Source organism: Channa argus, chromosome 21 (assembly GCF_033026475.1).
Source record: "Channa argus isolate prfri chromosome 21, Channa argus male v1.0, whole genome shotgun sequence".
Taxonomy (NCBI): domain Eukaryota; kingdom Metazoa; phylum Chordata; class Actinopteri; order Anabantiformes; family Channidae; genus Channa; species Channa argus.
The window spans coordinates 5708420-5723495 of NC_090217.1; the positions used below are offsets into that span (position 1 = coordinate 5708420).

The following is a 15076-nucleotide window of genomic DNA, read 5'->3' on the forward strand; positions in this document are numbered from 1 at the left end:
TCTCACGTTTTACCTTGTGCTAATTTGTGAGGTTGATAGCTTTTAGCTTTGTGAAACACAAAACTGTTGTATAACCTGGTACAAATACTTCATTTTCACCAGCGGGTAGTTCTGCAGGGTCTATGCTGCTTTTCTTCTGGGCAAACCTCAGCAATGTTGGCATCTTGCCTGGACCTAGCAATAGTGGTGTAGTGGGAGGCTGAGTCTGTATATTGACGTCTAAACAAAAGTTTAGTCAGCACAGAGCTTGTACTGTGCGGAAACGGTCCAAAAAAAATAAAAATAGAGCCAATGGCATCTCAGAATGTATTTATCTTGTTTTTATGGAAGCTTACATGGCTTAAGCCTAACTGCAGAGATATTTAAAGCCTGTAGAATGACTGATGTAAAATAGCCATTCATTTACCACAAATAGTCACATGCTATCATGGTATCGCCCAACCCTAATCGTAAAACATGAAAGTATTTTAATTGTAAACTACTTTTACCAATTATGGAACTACACAATGAACGCAACAGCAGAATCCCAAAATATGTTTATTTGTAAATTTACAAAATGCATTAAAAAAAAAAATTCCCTCACTTGGTGTTAAAAGTCTCCAGAGAGACAAAGCTTCTGTAGTTTTTTTTTTTTTTTTTAAACCATTTGTTTAGAACCACAGCCTGTAGGAATTTCACATTTTATTGTGAGATTTATAAAGGAAACCAAAAGATGAGCAGTTCAAAACAATACTGCCAGTTAACATTAAAATACTGAAAACTATCACTTAAGCACGGAGAAAAAAAACTGCAAAGGTTTTAGATTGGCAACTTTTAAAAAATGGGTGATTTCATGATCCTTCTAAAACGGTTTCAAATATCTCTCCTGTCACTTCACTTGCAATGACAAACATTACCAGAAAGAAATCGGATTGAAAGGAATAGTTTGACATTTTGGGAAAGTGACCCATTTGCTTGATTGCAGAGACTGATGGCAGCTGAAATGGACAAAGCAGCCTAGCTCTAGATGAAGCTAACAAAATCCATGTACCAGCACATCTAAAGCCCAAAAGCAGCACCATAAAGTGCGTTGAAAGATTTTGATTCCTTCAGACAGAGCCAGGATGCAGTTTCCCCCTACTTCCTGTCTTATTGCTAAGCTAACTGATATGCATATTCACAGTTTATATTAAATAGTCAGCCATGAAATTGGTATCAAGCTGAAGAATGCCGAACTATTCCTTTAAAAGCAATCATTCTGGCTGGGGTGGGGTGTGTGTACTTGTTGTGTATGACAACCAAGTTGAGTAATAATTTCGGAGGGAGGTAATGTTGGGCCAGACATTTGCAGGATTATGCAAGTGGGAAAGTTGGATACGGGATTGTGTTAGTTGTCCCAGGCAAAGTCATATGGCTGGAAGTCATCTCTCATCTGTTTGCAGGACTCTTCTTCCTCTTCTTTGCTCTGTTTACACTCCTTCCAGTCAGCTCGAGTTGGGATGTTCAGCAGTGCCTCGCTGGCCAGAACCTCTCTGTTCATAAGGCAGCACACAGCCAAAAAACACATGTTTCCGATGATTGAACATGTGATTCCAAATATCAGCAACATTTCCTATCTTTCAAATCAGATGTCATTAAATCACAGTTGGAGCAGAGGACTGAATCCATTAATTATGCACTTAAAAAAAAAAAAAAGAATTACATCATAGATTGTTTTTGGGAGTATGCACACAGTTCTTTTTGTGTAGACTGAAGGTTAGTGTTTTGGTTTTTTTACATCTAAATCCTCATGTTTGTGCTTAAATACAAACCTTCCAAACTGCAGAGGAAAGCTTTTCTGGATGCGATAATACAGTTTCTCTCCCGAGTCCAACTCTACATAGAAGTAGGGTGTCCCTGGAGGAGCAATCTGAAAACACAGAGCTACAGCTTTTAGATTTCAAACCGCAAGATGAACAGTCCTCTACAGCTTGTAGTGTTTTTATCCAGCGGTATTTACTCGTGTACTGTACCTGTTTGAGATCTGTGTGTTCAGGAATCTCCATCAGCTCAAACTGTTGTTCTTGAGCCTGGACCATGAACGCCTCCTTGATGTCCTCCGTGGTGCAGCGGTCCATTGGCACGGGGACAACCTAAACAGCAACAATGGAAAGACTGGCTAGAACCGTACTAGAACTTATTTTCCAACACAGTAACTAAAGTTGATGTGTGTGCAGCTAAAACATGTGATGTCACAAGAGTTGTCCACAGTGCATTGTGTAGCCTGTGTTCCTTTAACATCTGTAACGGAGTGAAAGCTTAAGCTGTATAAAGAATGTTAATTTAGCTTTAAGTTATTTGAAACAACAGCGTGTGATGGTGATGAGCCAAAAGGTGCAAAATGAGTAAATGTTCTACACGTTTAATAATATTTATTTAGAATGTTTAACCGTCATTTTTTTGCATCTTCAGTGGAACAACAACAGCCCGACAGCGTGAAGGCTGACTGTGCATTTCTACCTGTAGCTGCAGGTGCTGGCTTCTGTAATTCCTCTCGAACAGCACGCAGCGCTCTCCTTTGCTCTTGTAAAAGCTCTTTAGTGCTGCCTTGTAATTTTCCATCTCCTGTACCACCTCGGAGCTCAACTCCACCACAGACTGGTAATGACCGATGGGGAGGATCAGCACATGGTGAGGAGTCAGTCCACCTTTAGCCAGAGCCAGGTAACACTGCAAATATTTATATGTCAGTGTTGGTAGCAATGAGATTAATTGTCCAATAGCAACTCCTGGGAGAAATGTGCTGATAATTCTATAAAAGTATAAACTCACATGTGTTCCTATGCTGATGACGAGGTGTTTTTCCACCTGAGGACTGGCCAGACAGAACCAGCAGGGACCAGACGGCTGAGCTACATGAAATAAAAAGGGAAGAAAAACAAACCAATAAAATGTAAATTCTTTATCACGTTTACATTTGGTCAGTCTGGATGCTGAATTGGCTACGAGCAGTTCCTCCGAGCAGCGTGCACAGAGATGTCCAGAAAACGAGGGCTGGACTTCCCTTACACCGAAAACGTGCCAATTCCGAGGCAAGTTCTGTTTTTATTCTTGTCCCCGTGGGATGGGTGACTTTAATATACCATGATGCAGTAAATGCCCCTGCTGTAAAAACAGACTCACGCTGCCTGCGGGGCTGTTTGGGCAGTCCCTGATGATGTCCGTCTCTGTCACGCTGCTGCCCCCATTCTCGTCCACCGCCCTCTGGATGTCTCTTTCTGCCACGGCCACGAGGAGCCCCACCCTGCTGTCTGCTCAGGTCAAAGAAGAACTGATGCGCTGGTTCCTGAGCAGATGGCAGGAAGGAAACAAAGAGGATAAAGATTTCAAATGTAAAAAATGCATGGCATACAGAAGAATAGCCAACAAATGTCAAATGTAATTTCCTGCTTTATGTGGAAGGAAAATCTCACACACACAGACACACACACACACATACTACCTCATCTACTGATGTGCTGAAGCCTGTATTTTGTGCATTTGTCTTGTCCTTTGTTGAGCGTCTGTAGGGGTTTTCTGTCACGTCCTGTGGCTGCTTCACCAGCTCTGATGGATCCATGGTCTTCATGGGGATTATGTTGAAGGCGTACAGATACTGCAGCGCACACAAAAATGTCACTTTATGGATGTTGGACAACCTCAATAACATAAAATACTGAAAGTGCAACATTATGCCAGTCTGTAATTATTCTTAGACTCCCTTTAATTTGAACTAATTATTTAAAAATAAAACGTACACAGTGCTATTTAAAGCTGGTGGTGTAAATGTGCTTAAAGAATTTCCCACAATGGGGAAGTTCCCATGTTCTTAAACTATAGGATTCTTCAGTCTTCAACAGCTTTTTGGAGGTTTATATGCAGGGGATCCGTGAAATTTTGGATACGCAGAACACTAATTTACATTTTTTTCCCCCAATATACTTTCATATTTTATCAGTGGAATGTTTCTGCAGCCCCTGAAACAAAGTGGGTTCTGTGTGTCCACTGTAAGCGAGTGTCGCTAAATGTCAATGAAGCAAAGTCTGCATGTAAAAAAAGCTCGGATTGTTATGTGGTTTCAGACTGAGTTGTGAGCCTTTCTGTCTGGGATTTTGGCAACATCAAAAGAATTCCTGAGTATCTTGCACCACACCTAGTTTTACTCTGAAGCCCCCCCCCCCTTATAGCAGGAAAACCTCTACCTAACAGGAATTTCTAAAAGGTACAAGCAGCAGGCTCTCATAACAACAAAATCGTTATATAATATAGACAGATGTTTACACACACACACACACCTTCTTCTTGGAAGGGTTATTGACACAAGCCAGGGCGATGAATCGACTGACGTGCTGAGCATTTTCCTGTAGGACAACGTGATTTCTGAGGATGGAAACAGAATCACGTGCAGAACATGTTAATAAAAACTGTAGATGTACTGTGTAGATCACAATTTCTACATTCTAATTTTAAAATTGTAATAAAATGTTAAATTATGAAAGGTGGCGTTACCTGACATTATTAATACTGATGAAGCTTCTTACTGTTGGAGCTGCTCTTGGTGGAGCTAATTCTAACTACATTCTATATCCAGCTGGTCATTGGTCTTTAGAGTTTTAAACACTTTTATGAAAGAAGTCATTTTAATCTTCCCAGTGTTTTTTTTTTCCCCGTCTTGAGTATGAGAGGATATGTTTTACAGCCCCATGAGGTAAATTTGGGATTGATTTGCTTCTGCAGTTTAGTACCTTTCTCTATCAGCCCTTCACTAACATTTATAACAAAGTAATGTTAATCCTTGCGGAATTTGATGCATGAATGTAGATAACTCTGATATTAAAACAAACTTGGCAATATGATTTTAAAGATTTGGCACATTTTTCACATCTTTAGTCTTTGGGCACACAAGCCCCAGGCTGTCTGAGACAACATCCGTTATTCTTTTGACCTGTAGCTGGAGAAAACATGTAAACAGCATGATTCTGAGAAGAGATCTGAAGGTTTTTTGTCTCTACGTTCTAGCTGTATTTACAGATGTCTGCTCATGGAAAAACCCCAAACAGATCTAAATGATTATACTTAAATGGGAAGTATATCTTTCAGTGCTGATTTATGCCTAGTAAAGGCACAGCCTTAATCAAAGTATGCAGTATTATTGACTCCCTCAACATTCCCGTAGTTCTCACTTTTTCTTTTTTTGTGGCTGTGTTCCATGGAAAGTCTGTATTACTACAGAGCACTTCCTGTCATTTCTGTCCAGCCTACCTGTATGGGAGTCTTTCATAGTGAGAGTCCTCTAGTGCAGCAAAGTGGTACCGTGGTTTCAGTTTGTCTCCAAGATTGGCAATACAGCTGCTTCCAAGCGACTCCGTGTTCACATCCTGCAAAACAGATCCATGGAACAAAAAACAGCACAGCCTATTCCTTAGTATTCAGTTATCCACTCTAGAGGCAGTTTGCTCAAGTGTCTGTTTGCATTTTTTATTAAGTGAAAACTAAAAAAAACATGTTTTAACTGCCTCAATCAAAAGAAATTGATTGGGTAACAGATAACACTAATGTTTCTGTATTGTGGACTTGTTACCGGGTTTTTTGCGTAGTGCCACACTCCACGGGGCCACTGCGATGTCAGCAAGATGTCGACCCCCCTGAACTTGGAGCTGCTGGTCAGCGGAGCCACAAAGGTTGACAGATCTTTGGACGTGAAACAGTGAGCTGGGGCAGGTTCCTGGAGGGCTTCTTGACCACTGACATAGGCAATTTGTAGTCCAGACACACCTGTAAACATACCTCGACGACCTAACACACACACACACACACACACACAGAGCCATGTTTCATATAGGACACTTGAATGTACAAACAAAGTGCTGTGTGGTGCCAGTTTCCCTTATTCGATAGGTCCCTAGGACCTAAAAGACGGGAAGTGATAAGCACCACAAGTGAGGGACATGTGGATACTGTTAGGAGAACTGATGTGCCCTGTGTGTATGTGTGCTTGTTCTTACCGAGATATGTGATTTTTTCAGCCAGCTCACAGCCATCAGCGCTGGGGAAGTTCTTTACTGTCTCCTGGCTCGCTGCTCCGAGGATGTAAGTGTCAATGGGAGCTGAGAAAGCACAAAAGAGACTTCAAAGGAAGAAATAGGAGCAGAAAATATAGATGGTTATAAATTCTGATATATGTGAAAAATGTTTTGGACAAGCTGCTACATTCAAGGTATTTAGCGTTTGGGGTTTGGTCTCTTATCAGGAGGACACTGACTTGTAGCTGAGAGGAACTGGGAATCTAACCAATAATCATTTTAGATAAGTTGTTGTTTTACATGGAGTTTGGAGATGAATTCGGAAAATGTCATAACAGCTTAACAGCTGCCCAAAATTGCAGCTCTTAAGTGTTGTCTTTACTGAAGGGCTGTGCTATAAAAACTGACACATCACTGACAAATCCTTCAGTTTCTCAATCCACCGTGAACCATATTAACCCTTAAATAAATCATATAAAAACACATTATGGCACATCATAAATTTGCACAGTCCTAAATCTGTCAAGTACTTTTGGTGTTTGGCTGTCTTTAAGCCTGAGCATTCACAGAAACATGCAACAGCATCCCCTGTTGTCACACTTTACAGTGGTGACAGAACATAGTGTAACGCTGGTCAAATGATCTGTGCAAAGTCGATTTCAAAGCTTCAGGTCATGGCTGTACAGAAAGTGTATGCACCTAGCTTTAGGTTTGTAAAGTCCTAAATGGCTCTTTGGTTGTTGGAAGCTAGTGTAACGGTCGCTTAACCCAGATGTTTGTACCTTTCTTAGCTCCTGTTTTGTACTGCTGCCACTCTGCTTCAGCCTCTGGGGTGGTTCCAAAAAACTCTCCAACACACAACAGCAGCTGGGGGGAAACAGCACAAGAGCATTCATTCGTCTGGTTCTATCCCAGCTCGACTACAGTGAAAAAAAAATACAGAGTAAAAAAAAAATTTTTTACTTGATTACATTTATCTGTTACTTAGCAAAGAAAGTTGTTACATTGATATTCATTTAAGATTAAAATGTGACTTTTCAAATATAACATTTTATGTATCTATTATACTATTGTATATATCTACGAACATAAAAATATGTTGCGATTACTTGTAGTTGGCTGAGGTGACACCAATCTTTCACTATTTAATTAGGGACTGCAACCGATAGTTTTTTTCATTATGAATTAATCTCCTAATTAATTTCTTCTTAAACTGATGAATTGTTGGATTGTCAAAAATTCTAAAAAGTTGAGCGAGTGTATGTCACACTTGGCTAGGAGAAGTTGTCCTTGGTAGTTACAGTAGATGGGCAACCACTCTACCCACTAATCCACCACTACTCTCTTCTTTAAGCACATTTACAATAGCTAATATTACCTTTGTATTTTCTACTTATGTACAATTTTGAAAGCAGGACTTTTAATTTACTTGTAAAGCACATGGAGTAACTAAAAAACTTTTATAGAAACATTTCAGAATTAGATTTTAAAATTAAAAAACATCTCACGTCAAACTGTCCCGTTTTCTTCTGGATGGTCTGGACTCGATTGAACAGAGCATTCAGCCTGCCTTTAACATCACCACATGCCAAGCTGCAAAGAAACACTCTGTTTAATTCTTCAATATTCAGTTATGTGTTTCAGTCACTGAAAGGTTCATCTTAAATTGTTACTTTTATATTTCGTGAATTTGTGTGCCAACAAGAAATATTGCATTTTAAGCTCCAAGAAATAGGAAATATTCCAATTACATGTTGGAATGCTATTAAATTAAGTATCAAAGTGACACGGGACTTAACAACAAAATAAATAGAAGTAATTTATAGGCATGTAGCACAGTGCAGGATTAAAATATTATACCACACACGAGCAAGGGACTATATTTTGTCATATCGGTTTTTAAACCAGAGTCCTGAACTTAACATAAACAGCTGCACAGGGCAAAAAAAATTTCAGATGTGCTGCCAAGGTTCTTCACCAGAAACACAAAACATGGCAAAGCTGAAAACTGAAATGGGGGCTGAAATGGGGGACTCACCTGCTGAAATGCCAGCAGGTGAGTCAAAATCTGAAATGTTTGGCTCTAACAAAAGACTCTGAAGACTGTTCACTGCTCAGTGTCTGCAGGCAATAGTGAAACATGATGCAGGTTTAGGGGGCGCCAGCTCTGCCATAGTGTTGGGGGATTTGATCACACTTCTCATCAATCCTAAAAAAAAAAATGGTAGCAGGTAGCTTCTAATTGTGCAATTCCAGAAGATGTGACTGGTCTTGGGTCTGTTCTGCGGCATGATGAGCCCACGCATCCAGCCAGTATCAAAAAGATAAATCTTCAAAGTTGAGAAAGATCAGGTAGTTCTGCAGCAGATTAAATACCCCCCACAGTAAAAAGTCTGTTTGATGAAAATTAAAGGCATTACTTCACTTTGGTAGGCAAAATTAACAGTAACACGTTAGGATTGAACTTAAAATGTGCATGAGGCAGGTTTAAATGTTTTACAATTAATGTAGTTTACATTAATGTAGACGTGTCTGCCGAATTGTTCTATCTCCACTAACGATTTACCGCTGATAATACATCACGCTTACGATATGCAGAAATGTACCAATATGTAAAACAACCTTAAATCAGTCAAATTTCAGAGGGGTTTGGCGAGGGTGTCGAGTTCCGTATGGATTTGAGCAGATCCTGCTGGCAAATGCATGAAATTGACCCACTGCATTTTCACTACAGTCTAAAAAGGTTAAGAAAACTTTTGTTCGGCACGTCCACATTTGTTCAAGTTTCAAGGAACATTCGGTCACATCATGGTTAAAATAACACAGATTCCATCAAATTCAACAACGACGAAATCTCACAAAACGAAACGTTAGTTAAACCACGGAAAGATTATTTAGAAATGTGAACTTACACTCTCACTGGCTGTTCTCCCATGCCTTAGCTATATAAAACCTCTAAGTTTTAAAATGTGCGATTTGGGCTTTTTGGAGCTTTAGTGTTTCGTACGTCACTAATAATTGCCCGATCGAGACACCAGCGGAACCACTTCTTTCTCATCAAACTGCGCTTCGTTTGAAAAAAATGTACTTGCGGTTTATACAATAACAATCAACTGGATCTATCTAGGTGCACATATTAGTTTAATGCCAACTTCATATTATGGAGACAATCTAAAAATAAATACGTCAGGCTGCTACCCGGACAAATTAATATAGCGGACAGAGTGGTTGCCAGGTATCAGGTTTGTGATGGCAAATTCACTTGAGTCAAGAATGAAGTTTTACAATTAATAAAATATTGTGTTGTCTATTAATTTTATTCTATGTGATCATCAACACTTCACGTATACTGTACGAGCAAGGAGGATAATAAGTGTGAAGATAATGTATGAATAAATACCTTCATATAATACTACTAATCTAACCTGCTTATATTTAAAATAGACATAATGCGTCTAATTTCTTTTACTCAAGAACAGTTTCAAACTGAACGACAAAACGGCTACAATCAATGTGGTCCCTTTGTGTTCTCTGTAGTTGTTATTTTCACCTTGTTGTAGTTTTGTGTATCTTTTATTAGTTTTGTCTTTTTGCATTGATTGTCCTTCCTGCTATTTGTCCCATTTCTTTTGATATGTTTTTGTGTCTCACAATGTGTAATATAAACATAAACAGAAGTATAGAGATAAAGTAACGCGCCTATTTAATAAGTAATGAGAAATTATTCCTTTAGTTGTTTTAATTATTTTTTACAAACATCAAATAATACAACTTGCAGCTTCCGGAAAACAGTCTTTCCTGGCAACCCCCCGTTGGCCCTCGCACGGCCGAGCCTCCATCCTGGCACTTACCTTCATCCTGGTAACTCACAAGTCCCCGGACCAAAAACAGGAAGTAAGTACCCAAATCAAAAGTAAAATTCACTTTCTGTTTGGTAGTCAAAGCCGGGTGTGTGGAAGACAGAGCTCCGAGTTGGAAAGAAACACCACAAAACACAAAAGAAAGCAACGGAAAACCAGAGACGCCATACGCTTGTCCACTAACATGGCGCCGGAGGTTTTTCGGCTTTCGTTTGACTGTGTAGCTTGGTGGATGCTAGCGGTTAGCATTTTGAAAAAGCTTCACCGAAAAGCGGCACAGCGTCTGTCTCTCGGAAACATCCGCGACGTCACTGCTCTTTTCTTTGTAACGTGCATGTTTGGTGGTCGAAGGTTGTTGTAACGTTAATGTAAAACCCATTTTGCATTTAAATCTGATTTCGTCAGGGCTCCTAATAGCGATACATAGAATCGGGCGCAAAACCCCATTTAATATAGACCATTATTATGCACTTGTTCGGATTCTCGAAATATATGTTTAATGTTTTCATGGTCCCGATTTGGTATTTGGCTCTTTTTTCTAACTGTCCATCGACCGCGACTAGTTTCGTGAAATTCCGGTCAGTGTGCTGGCTGCCTTGATCCTCCACAACATGCCTGTTCCGCTCCGCAGGAAATCAGTGGATGTCAGTGACCAATAGGCAGCTTTGTGCAAAACTTTGGGCAACGTAAAAACACCCCCCTGTAGCTAATATACATTAAAACGACATGTGCGTTTTCTAAAAATGGTTGAAAGTGTTATGTGCTGAAAGGTTCGTGAACCCTAGAAATGTTGTAGTTGAAAACTCCCCCTTTTGCAGAAGCCTGCTGTTCTTATTGTTGGCGTGATCCACTCCTCCCTACTGAAGTGTGTTTCTTAGAAGTCCAAGCCATGTAATAAAACACAACTGTACAATAAGCAGAAACTAAGGAAAGTGAAGTGCCCCTGGTATCTAACAACATTATGATTGGCCACATTATATAGAACCAAATGCTGTGGAATAAACATGCATTTGTCCGCTTTGCCCAGTTCGTAATTCAGCCTTGTCTGTGAGAAATAAACATGCTTCCCTTCATGGGGTTTCTGACCTTTTTATACTTGTTATTACTGTAATAATAAGTCAAACATTTGGCTGAATGTAATTTACCTTTGCCAGGTACAGGATGAGTTCATCAGCAGCAGATGACGAGGAGGCTGCAGATTTAGAAACAGTCAAGTCCCAGGACAGTGATGGGAGTATCATCCTGCACTGTCCTCCCAATGGTGGGTTTTGCACCTTTATCTTAACTCTTTTTTGATTTGCTTTATACATTTCCTCTTCTACATCCTCCTTATTTTGTTCATGTCTCCTTTTTTATACTGTTGCTCCCTTCCATGTTTTCCACACTTGGCTTTTCTCTTTTACCGGTTTCAGGCAAAATCCCAACAAGTGTTTTCTATGCAAAAACTAGGGACAAGACTGGCAGTATCTCTTGACTAATATCTGACTGGTTTGGGCTTTGTGTAATTTCTAAAGGAAAGTTACTTCTAGGCAAACATGATTTTGATTCATTTTCAACTAGTCAAACATTTTTTATATATTACCAAAAAGGTTGAGAGTTCATAGTGTCTGATGGTTTTATGTAGAGCTACTGAACAGGAAAATGAACATCTTTATACTGTAAGAGATAAAATAAGACCTTTTCAGATGCCACATGAGGCTTCAGGAAATAGTGATACAATTTACTTCCACTTGCTTATTTTGCCACCTATGTCAAAGTCATGACCTCAATAACTTAACAATTTTCATAGACAATTTAAACATGTAGCTGATTCTTGTATTAATGCACTTAAATTAATAATGAAAACTAATGTATATGTAAAGTCACTGCAGCTGTTATAGTTAAAAACGCACTGTACGTTATCTGTGTGTGTGTGTGTGTGTGTGTTTGTGTGTGTGTCCACAGATGATGACTCTGAGCCCCTTCAGAAGAAACTGCGTCTTTCTACAGAAGAACACGAAGACTCGGACACACAGCAGTTCTCTTTTGTCACCCTACCCAGTGAGACATTTGTATATGATATATATATGATATAATGTCGAACCTCAACATCCACACCAGCTTTGGTTAAACATAACCCTCAAACATTACTACAAGATATGTCAGCATGCATTAAATGTTGGGCTGCATTCAAGTCTTGGTGATTTTAATCAAACCCTAAAAACATGTTCTGTCTAGTAGCTGTAACCACTTTTTTTATATTCTCCTCTTCAGTGTCGGAGAGTGACGAGGGCTTTGAGGTGACAATGACGGCCACAGCCGACGGCGATCTCTCTGAGGAGGGCGTTGCTCAGATTCAGGTACAGGTAGCCTAAGGCTTCCTTATCAAAGATGTGTCAAAGATGAATCAGTCCTTACGCTTCACTTTTTACATATGACATGATTTTTTAAATCCAGATAGAGCTGGCAAATAACAAAAAAAATCACAAAGGTTTGTTTTTGTCAAATTTGTGGCTGAGGTCTTACAAATGCTTGTGTGTGTGTGTGTGTGTGTGTGTGTAGATTCTGCAGGAAGATGACAACTCTTTCTCGCCCAATCAGAAGACAGAAGTGGCAGCTGTTAGTCAGGCATGGTTCACTACAAAAGAAGACAAAGACACACTCGCTAATAAAGGTAAACAAAAAGGAATATGGTGGGGCAGGACATGTCCCCTTTTGTCCTCCTTCTTTTCAGGTGGATGAAATGCCACATAACATGCTCTGTTCACCATTTCTTCCAAATTAGGTCACAAGTGGAAGCAGGGCATGTGGTCTAAAGAGGAGATCGACCTTCTGATGGGCAACATCGATCAGTATGTAAAGGTAAGTTACTGTCACTGCCCTAATGCTCTTTATTTCTGTCATCTGCATATGTCAAGTCCTTATCTATGCATGTTATACATATTTGTACTGCTGCCTCTTTTTGGCTAATTTAGAGCAGAGGCATCGAGGACCCAGCAGAGATCATTTTTGAGATGTCCAAAGAGGAGAGGAAGGACTTCTACCGCTCTGTGGCCTTGGGGTTGAACAGGCCTCTTTTTGCTGTCTACAGACGAGTTCTGCGAATGTACGACAACCGCAATCATGTCGGCAAGTGAGTTTGTGAAAAGGAACGTGATATAAAACCCACTTTAATTGTATTTTTAATTTGTATTTTAATTTCGATTTGTATTTTTGTCCAAGGTACACTCCTGATGAGATAGAGAAGCTAAAAACGTGAGAAAAAAGAATCAGTTTTCATTATCATTGTTGTTTATCACAATTTATAAATTATAAAAATACATTTGGTTTGATTTTACATGGTTTGCCTCTCCAGGTTAAAAGAGAAGCACGGCAACGACTGGGCAACTATTGGAGCCGCTCTGGGTCGCAGTGCCTCTTCTGTCAAAGACCGTTGTCGACTGATGAAGGACACCTGCAACACTGGTACAGAGCAGCACGTTTGTCTTTGCAAAATTATGTTTAACAAATCTAGTCTGAAAGAAAAAGGTCTAGCAGTTTCCCACTGCCTCCAGTCTGGTACACTCTTAACTGATTTTTAAAATGTGGGAGACCACAGATTGTACAGTAACAATTCAGCCAGGGATCGCAAACTTGAAGTGTGTATGTGTGTGTGTGTATCCTTTTAAACAGGTAAATGGAGTGAGGAGGAGGAGAGGCGGCTAGCTGAGGTTGTATATGAGATGGCAGGGGTATCACCGGGTTCAGCAGTCACAGGAGGGGTCTCCTGGGCACTAGTGGCTGATCAGGTCCGCACGCGCTCAGAGAAACAGTGTCGGTCAAAATGGTTGAACTACCTTAACTGGAAACACAGCGGTGGAACCGAGTGGACGAAGGAGGACGACCTGAACCTCATACGCAGGTAAGGAGTTGTTCGTTGTTGTTGGAGTAAATCCACATTTAAAAACGTTACAGGAATCTGTGAGGATGAACAATTTGCTGCAGGATATCAGAGCTGGAAGTGGAAGATGAGAATGAAATCAAGTGGGAGGATCTCGCAGGCGGTTGGAGCAGCGTCCGATCGCCCCAGTGGCTGCGATCCAAGTGGTGGAGCATCAAGAGACAAGTAGCCAATCACAAGGATATTCCCTTCAATGGTACACATGGACACACACACACACACACACACACACACACACACACACACAGTTTTCAGTGAAAAAGTCAAAAGAGAAAAGAGTTGACACTCAAACATGTGCACGTGTGTTTTCAGTCCTCTTAAAGGGCCTCCAGGAGCTCATGTCCTCTCAGACGGCATCCGGACAAGTCAGTCCCTCGTCCTCTTCGTTTCAGATCAGACTCACCAGAGTGGAGGAGAACAGCCACAGCCCTAGTCCCAGTTCTGTGGCTGCGCTGCAGATTCCCGTACAGATCCCGCTGCAGATCACACATCTGGGTGAGACTGTGGGTTCTGTTATGTACATTTAAAGCTACAATATGCAACTGGGTATCATACTGGAAAACTAAACTACAAATACAGTACACTACTCTCCATCTGGGGCTTCAGGTGTTAGCCATTAATTAATTACAATCAGAGTCTGATATAAATTCCTAATTCCAAAGCTCCTAAATGGAACTTCATCAGTTTCTTTTGCACCTTTTCCTTATTTTTCTGTACACTGTCTCATCCAATGCCAGAATCAGGAGTTGCTAGCCTGCAAATCAACTATAGTAACGTCTTAGCTTCCACTGCAAGTGGAGCTGTGCATTCCAGTAACACTACTGATGCTGTTTGCACATCTGGATTTAAACATTGTCCATTGTATGTGGTTTGTTCTGACACTGGGTCTCTTTGTGTTTTTCTATAAGCCTCTGATTCTTCAGTAGCAGCCAGCGATAGTGAAACCATCACTCTGAACCCGGGGACTTTGCAGACTTTCGAGATCCTGCCTGTAAGATTTGATTTCACCAAGACAATAACAAAGTAGATATACCATCATAAAGCTTGTAGTTTCTTTTTCTACCTAAATGATGCTGTGAAAGCAACAAAAGAATCTCTAAACTAAAAATTAGAGAGAGGAATAAAGTGCAGGTGCAGTGATCTCTTAAATAAGGTGTTTTTACCAAATAAATGTGATCGTTTGTTTCTCTGTGTTTTCTTCCCCCCCAGTCTTTCCACCTTCAGCCTACCGGCACCCCGGGGACCTACTACCTACAGACGACGCCCAATCAGGGCCT

The 15076-nt window shown here is 40.3% G+C and overlaps 2 protein-coding genes across 3 annotated transcripts in view; one reads left to right on the forward strand and one right to left on the reverse strand.

Annotated features, from left to right (window-relative positions):
- Positions 1 to 524: 524 nt before the first annotated feature.
- On the reverse strand, positions 525 to 9687 carry cwf19l1 (CWF19 like cell cycle control factor 1). The gene is made up of 14 exons (XM_067490212.1): positions 8933 to 9687; positions 7529 to 7613; positions 6803 to 6887; positions 6003 to 6104; positions 5579 to 5793; positions 5260 to 5375; positions 4293 to 4377; positions 3461 to 3613; positions 3142 to 3304; positions 2791 to 2870; positions 2479 to 2688; positions 1992 to 2111; positions 1791 to 1888; positions 525 to 1511 (listed from the first exon to the last, which is right to left on the reverse strand). The coding sequence occupies exons 1-14, from the start codon at positions 8953 to 8955 to the stop codon at positions 1367 to 1369; spliced, it is 1680 nt and encodes a 559-aa protein (XP_067346313.1). The 5' UTR covers positions 8956 to 9687; the 3' UTR covers positions 525 to 1366.
- Positions 9688 to 9825: 138 nt separating this feature from the next.
- Positions 9826 to 15076, forward strand: part of dmtf1 (cyclin D binding myb-like transcription factor 1) — a 7588-nt gene continuing 2337 nt past the window's right edge. Inside the window, exons 1-14 of one of the 2 annotated variants that reach the window (XM_067490208.1) lie at positions 9826 to 9914; positions 11035 to 11141; positions 11825 to 11920; positions 12134 to 12219; positions 12422 to 12533; positions 12645 to 12721; positions 12835 to 12992; positions 13082 to 13114; positions 13215 to 13324; positions 13532 to 13760; positions 13844 to 13995; positions 14112 to 14294; positions 14708 to 14790; positions 15009 to 15076. The exon at positions 15009 to 15076 is cut by the window's right edge and continues 121 nt beyond it. In XM_067490208.1, the coding sequence (XP_067346309.1) occupies positions 11042 to 11141; positions 11825 to 11920; positions 12134 to 12219; positions 12422 to 12533; positions 12645 to 12721; positions 12835 to 12992; positions 13082 to 13114; positions 13215 to 13324; positions 13532 to 13760; positions 13844 to 13995; positions 14112 to 14294; positions 14708 to 14790; positions 15009 to 15076 (1487 nt within the window). In that variant the 5' untranslated portion in view covers positions 9826 to 9914; positions 11035 to 11041. Of the gene's footprint in view, positions 10122 to 11034; positions 11142 to 11824; positions 11921 to 12133; positions 12220 to 12421; positions 12534 to 12644; positions 12722 to 12834; positions 12993 to 13081; positions 13115 to 13214; positions 13325 to 13531; positions 13761 to 13843; positions 13996 to 14111; positions 14295 to 14707; positions 14791 to 15008 lie in introns of both variants that reach the window. The other variant, XM_067490209.1, reaches the window with a different exon arrangement.

Excerpts from the sequence above, each read along its gene's own strand:
- cwf19l1 (XM_067490212.1), bottom strand. The coding sequence starts at position 8,955 with ATGGGAGAACAGCCAGTGAGAGT. Across the intron at positions 6,888-7,528 it reads AGAAAACGGGACAGTTTGAC|CTGCTGTTGTGTGTTGGAGA; the intron begins GTGAGATGTTTT and ends GTTTCCCCCCAG. Across the intron at positions 3,305-3,460 it reads TCAGCACATCAGTAGATGAG|GAACCAGCGCATCAGTTCTT; the intron begins GTAGTATGTGTG and ends CCATCTGCTCAG.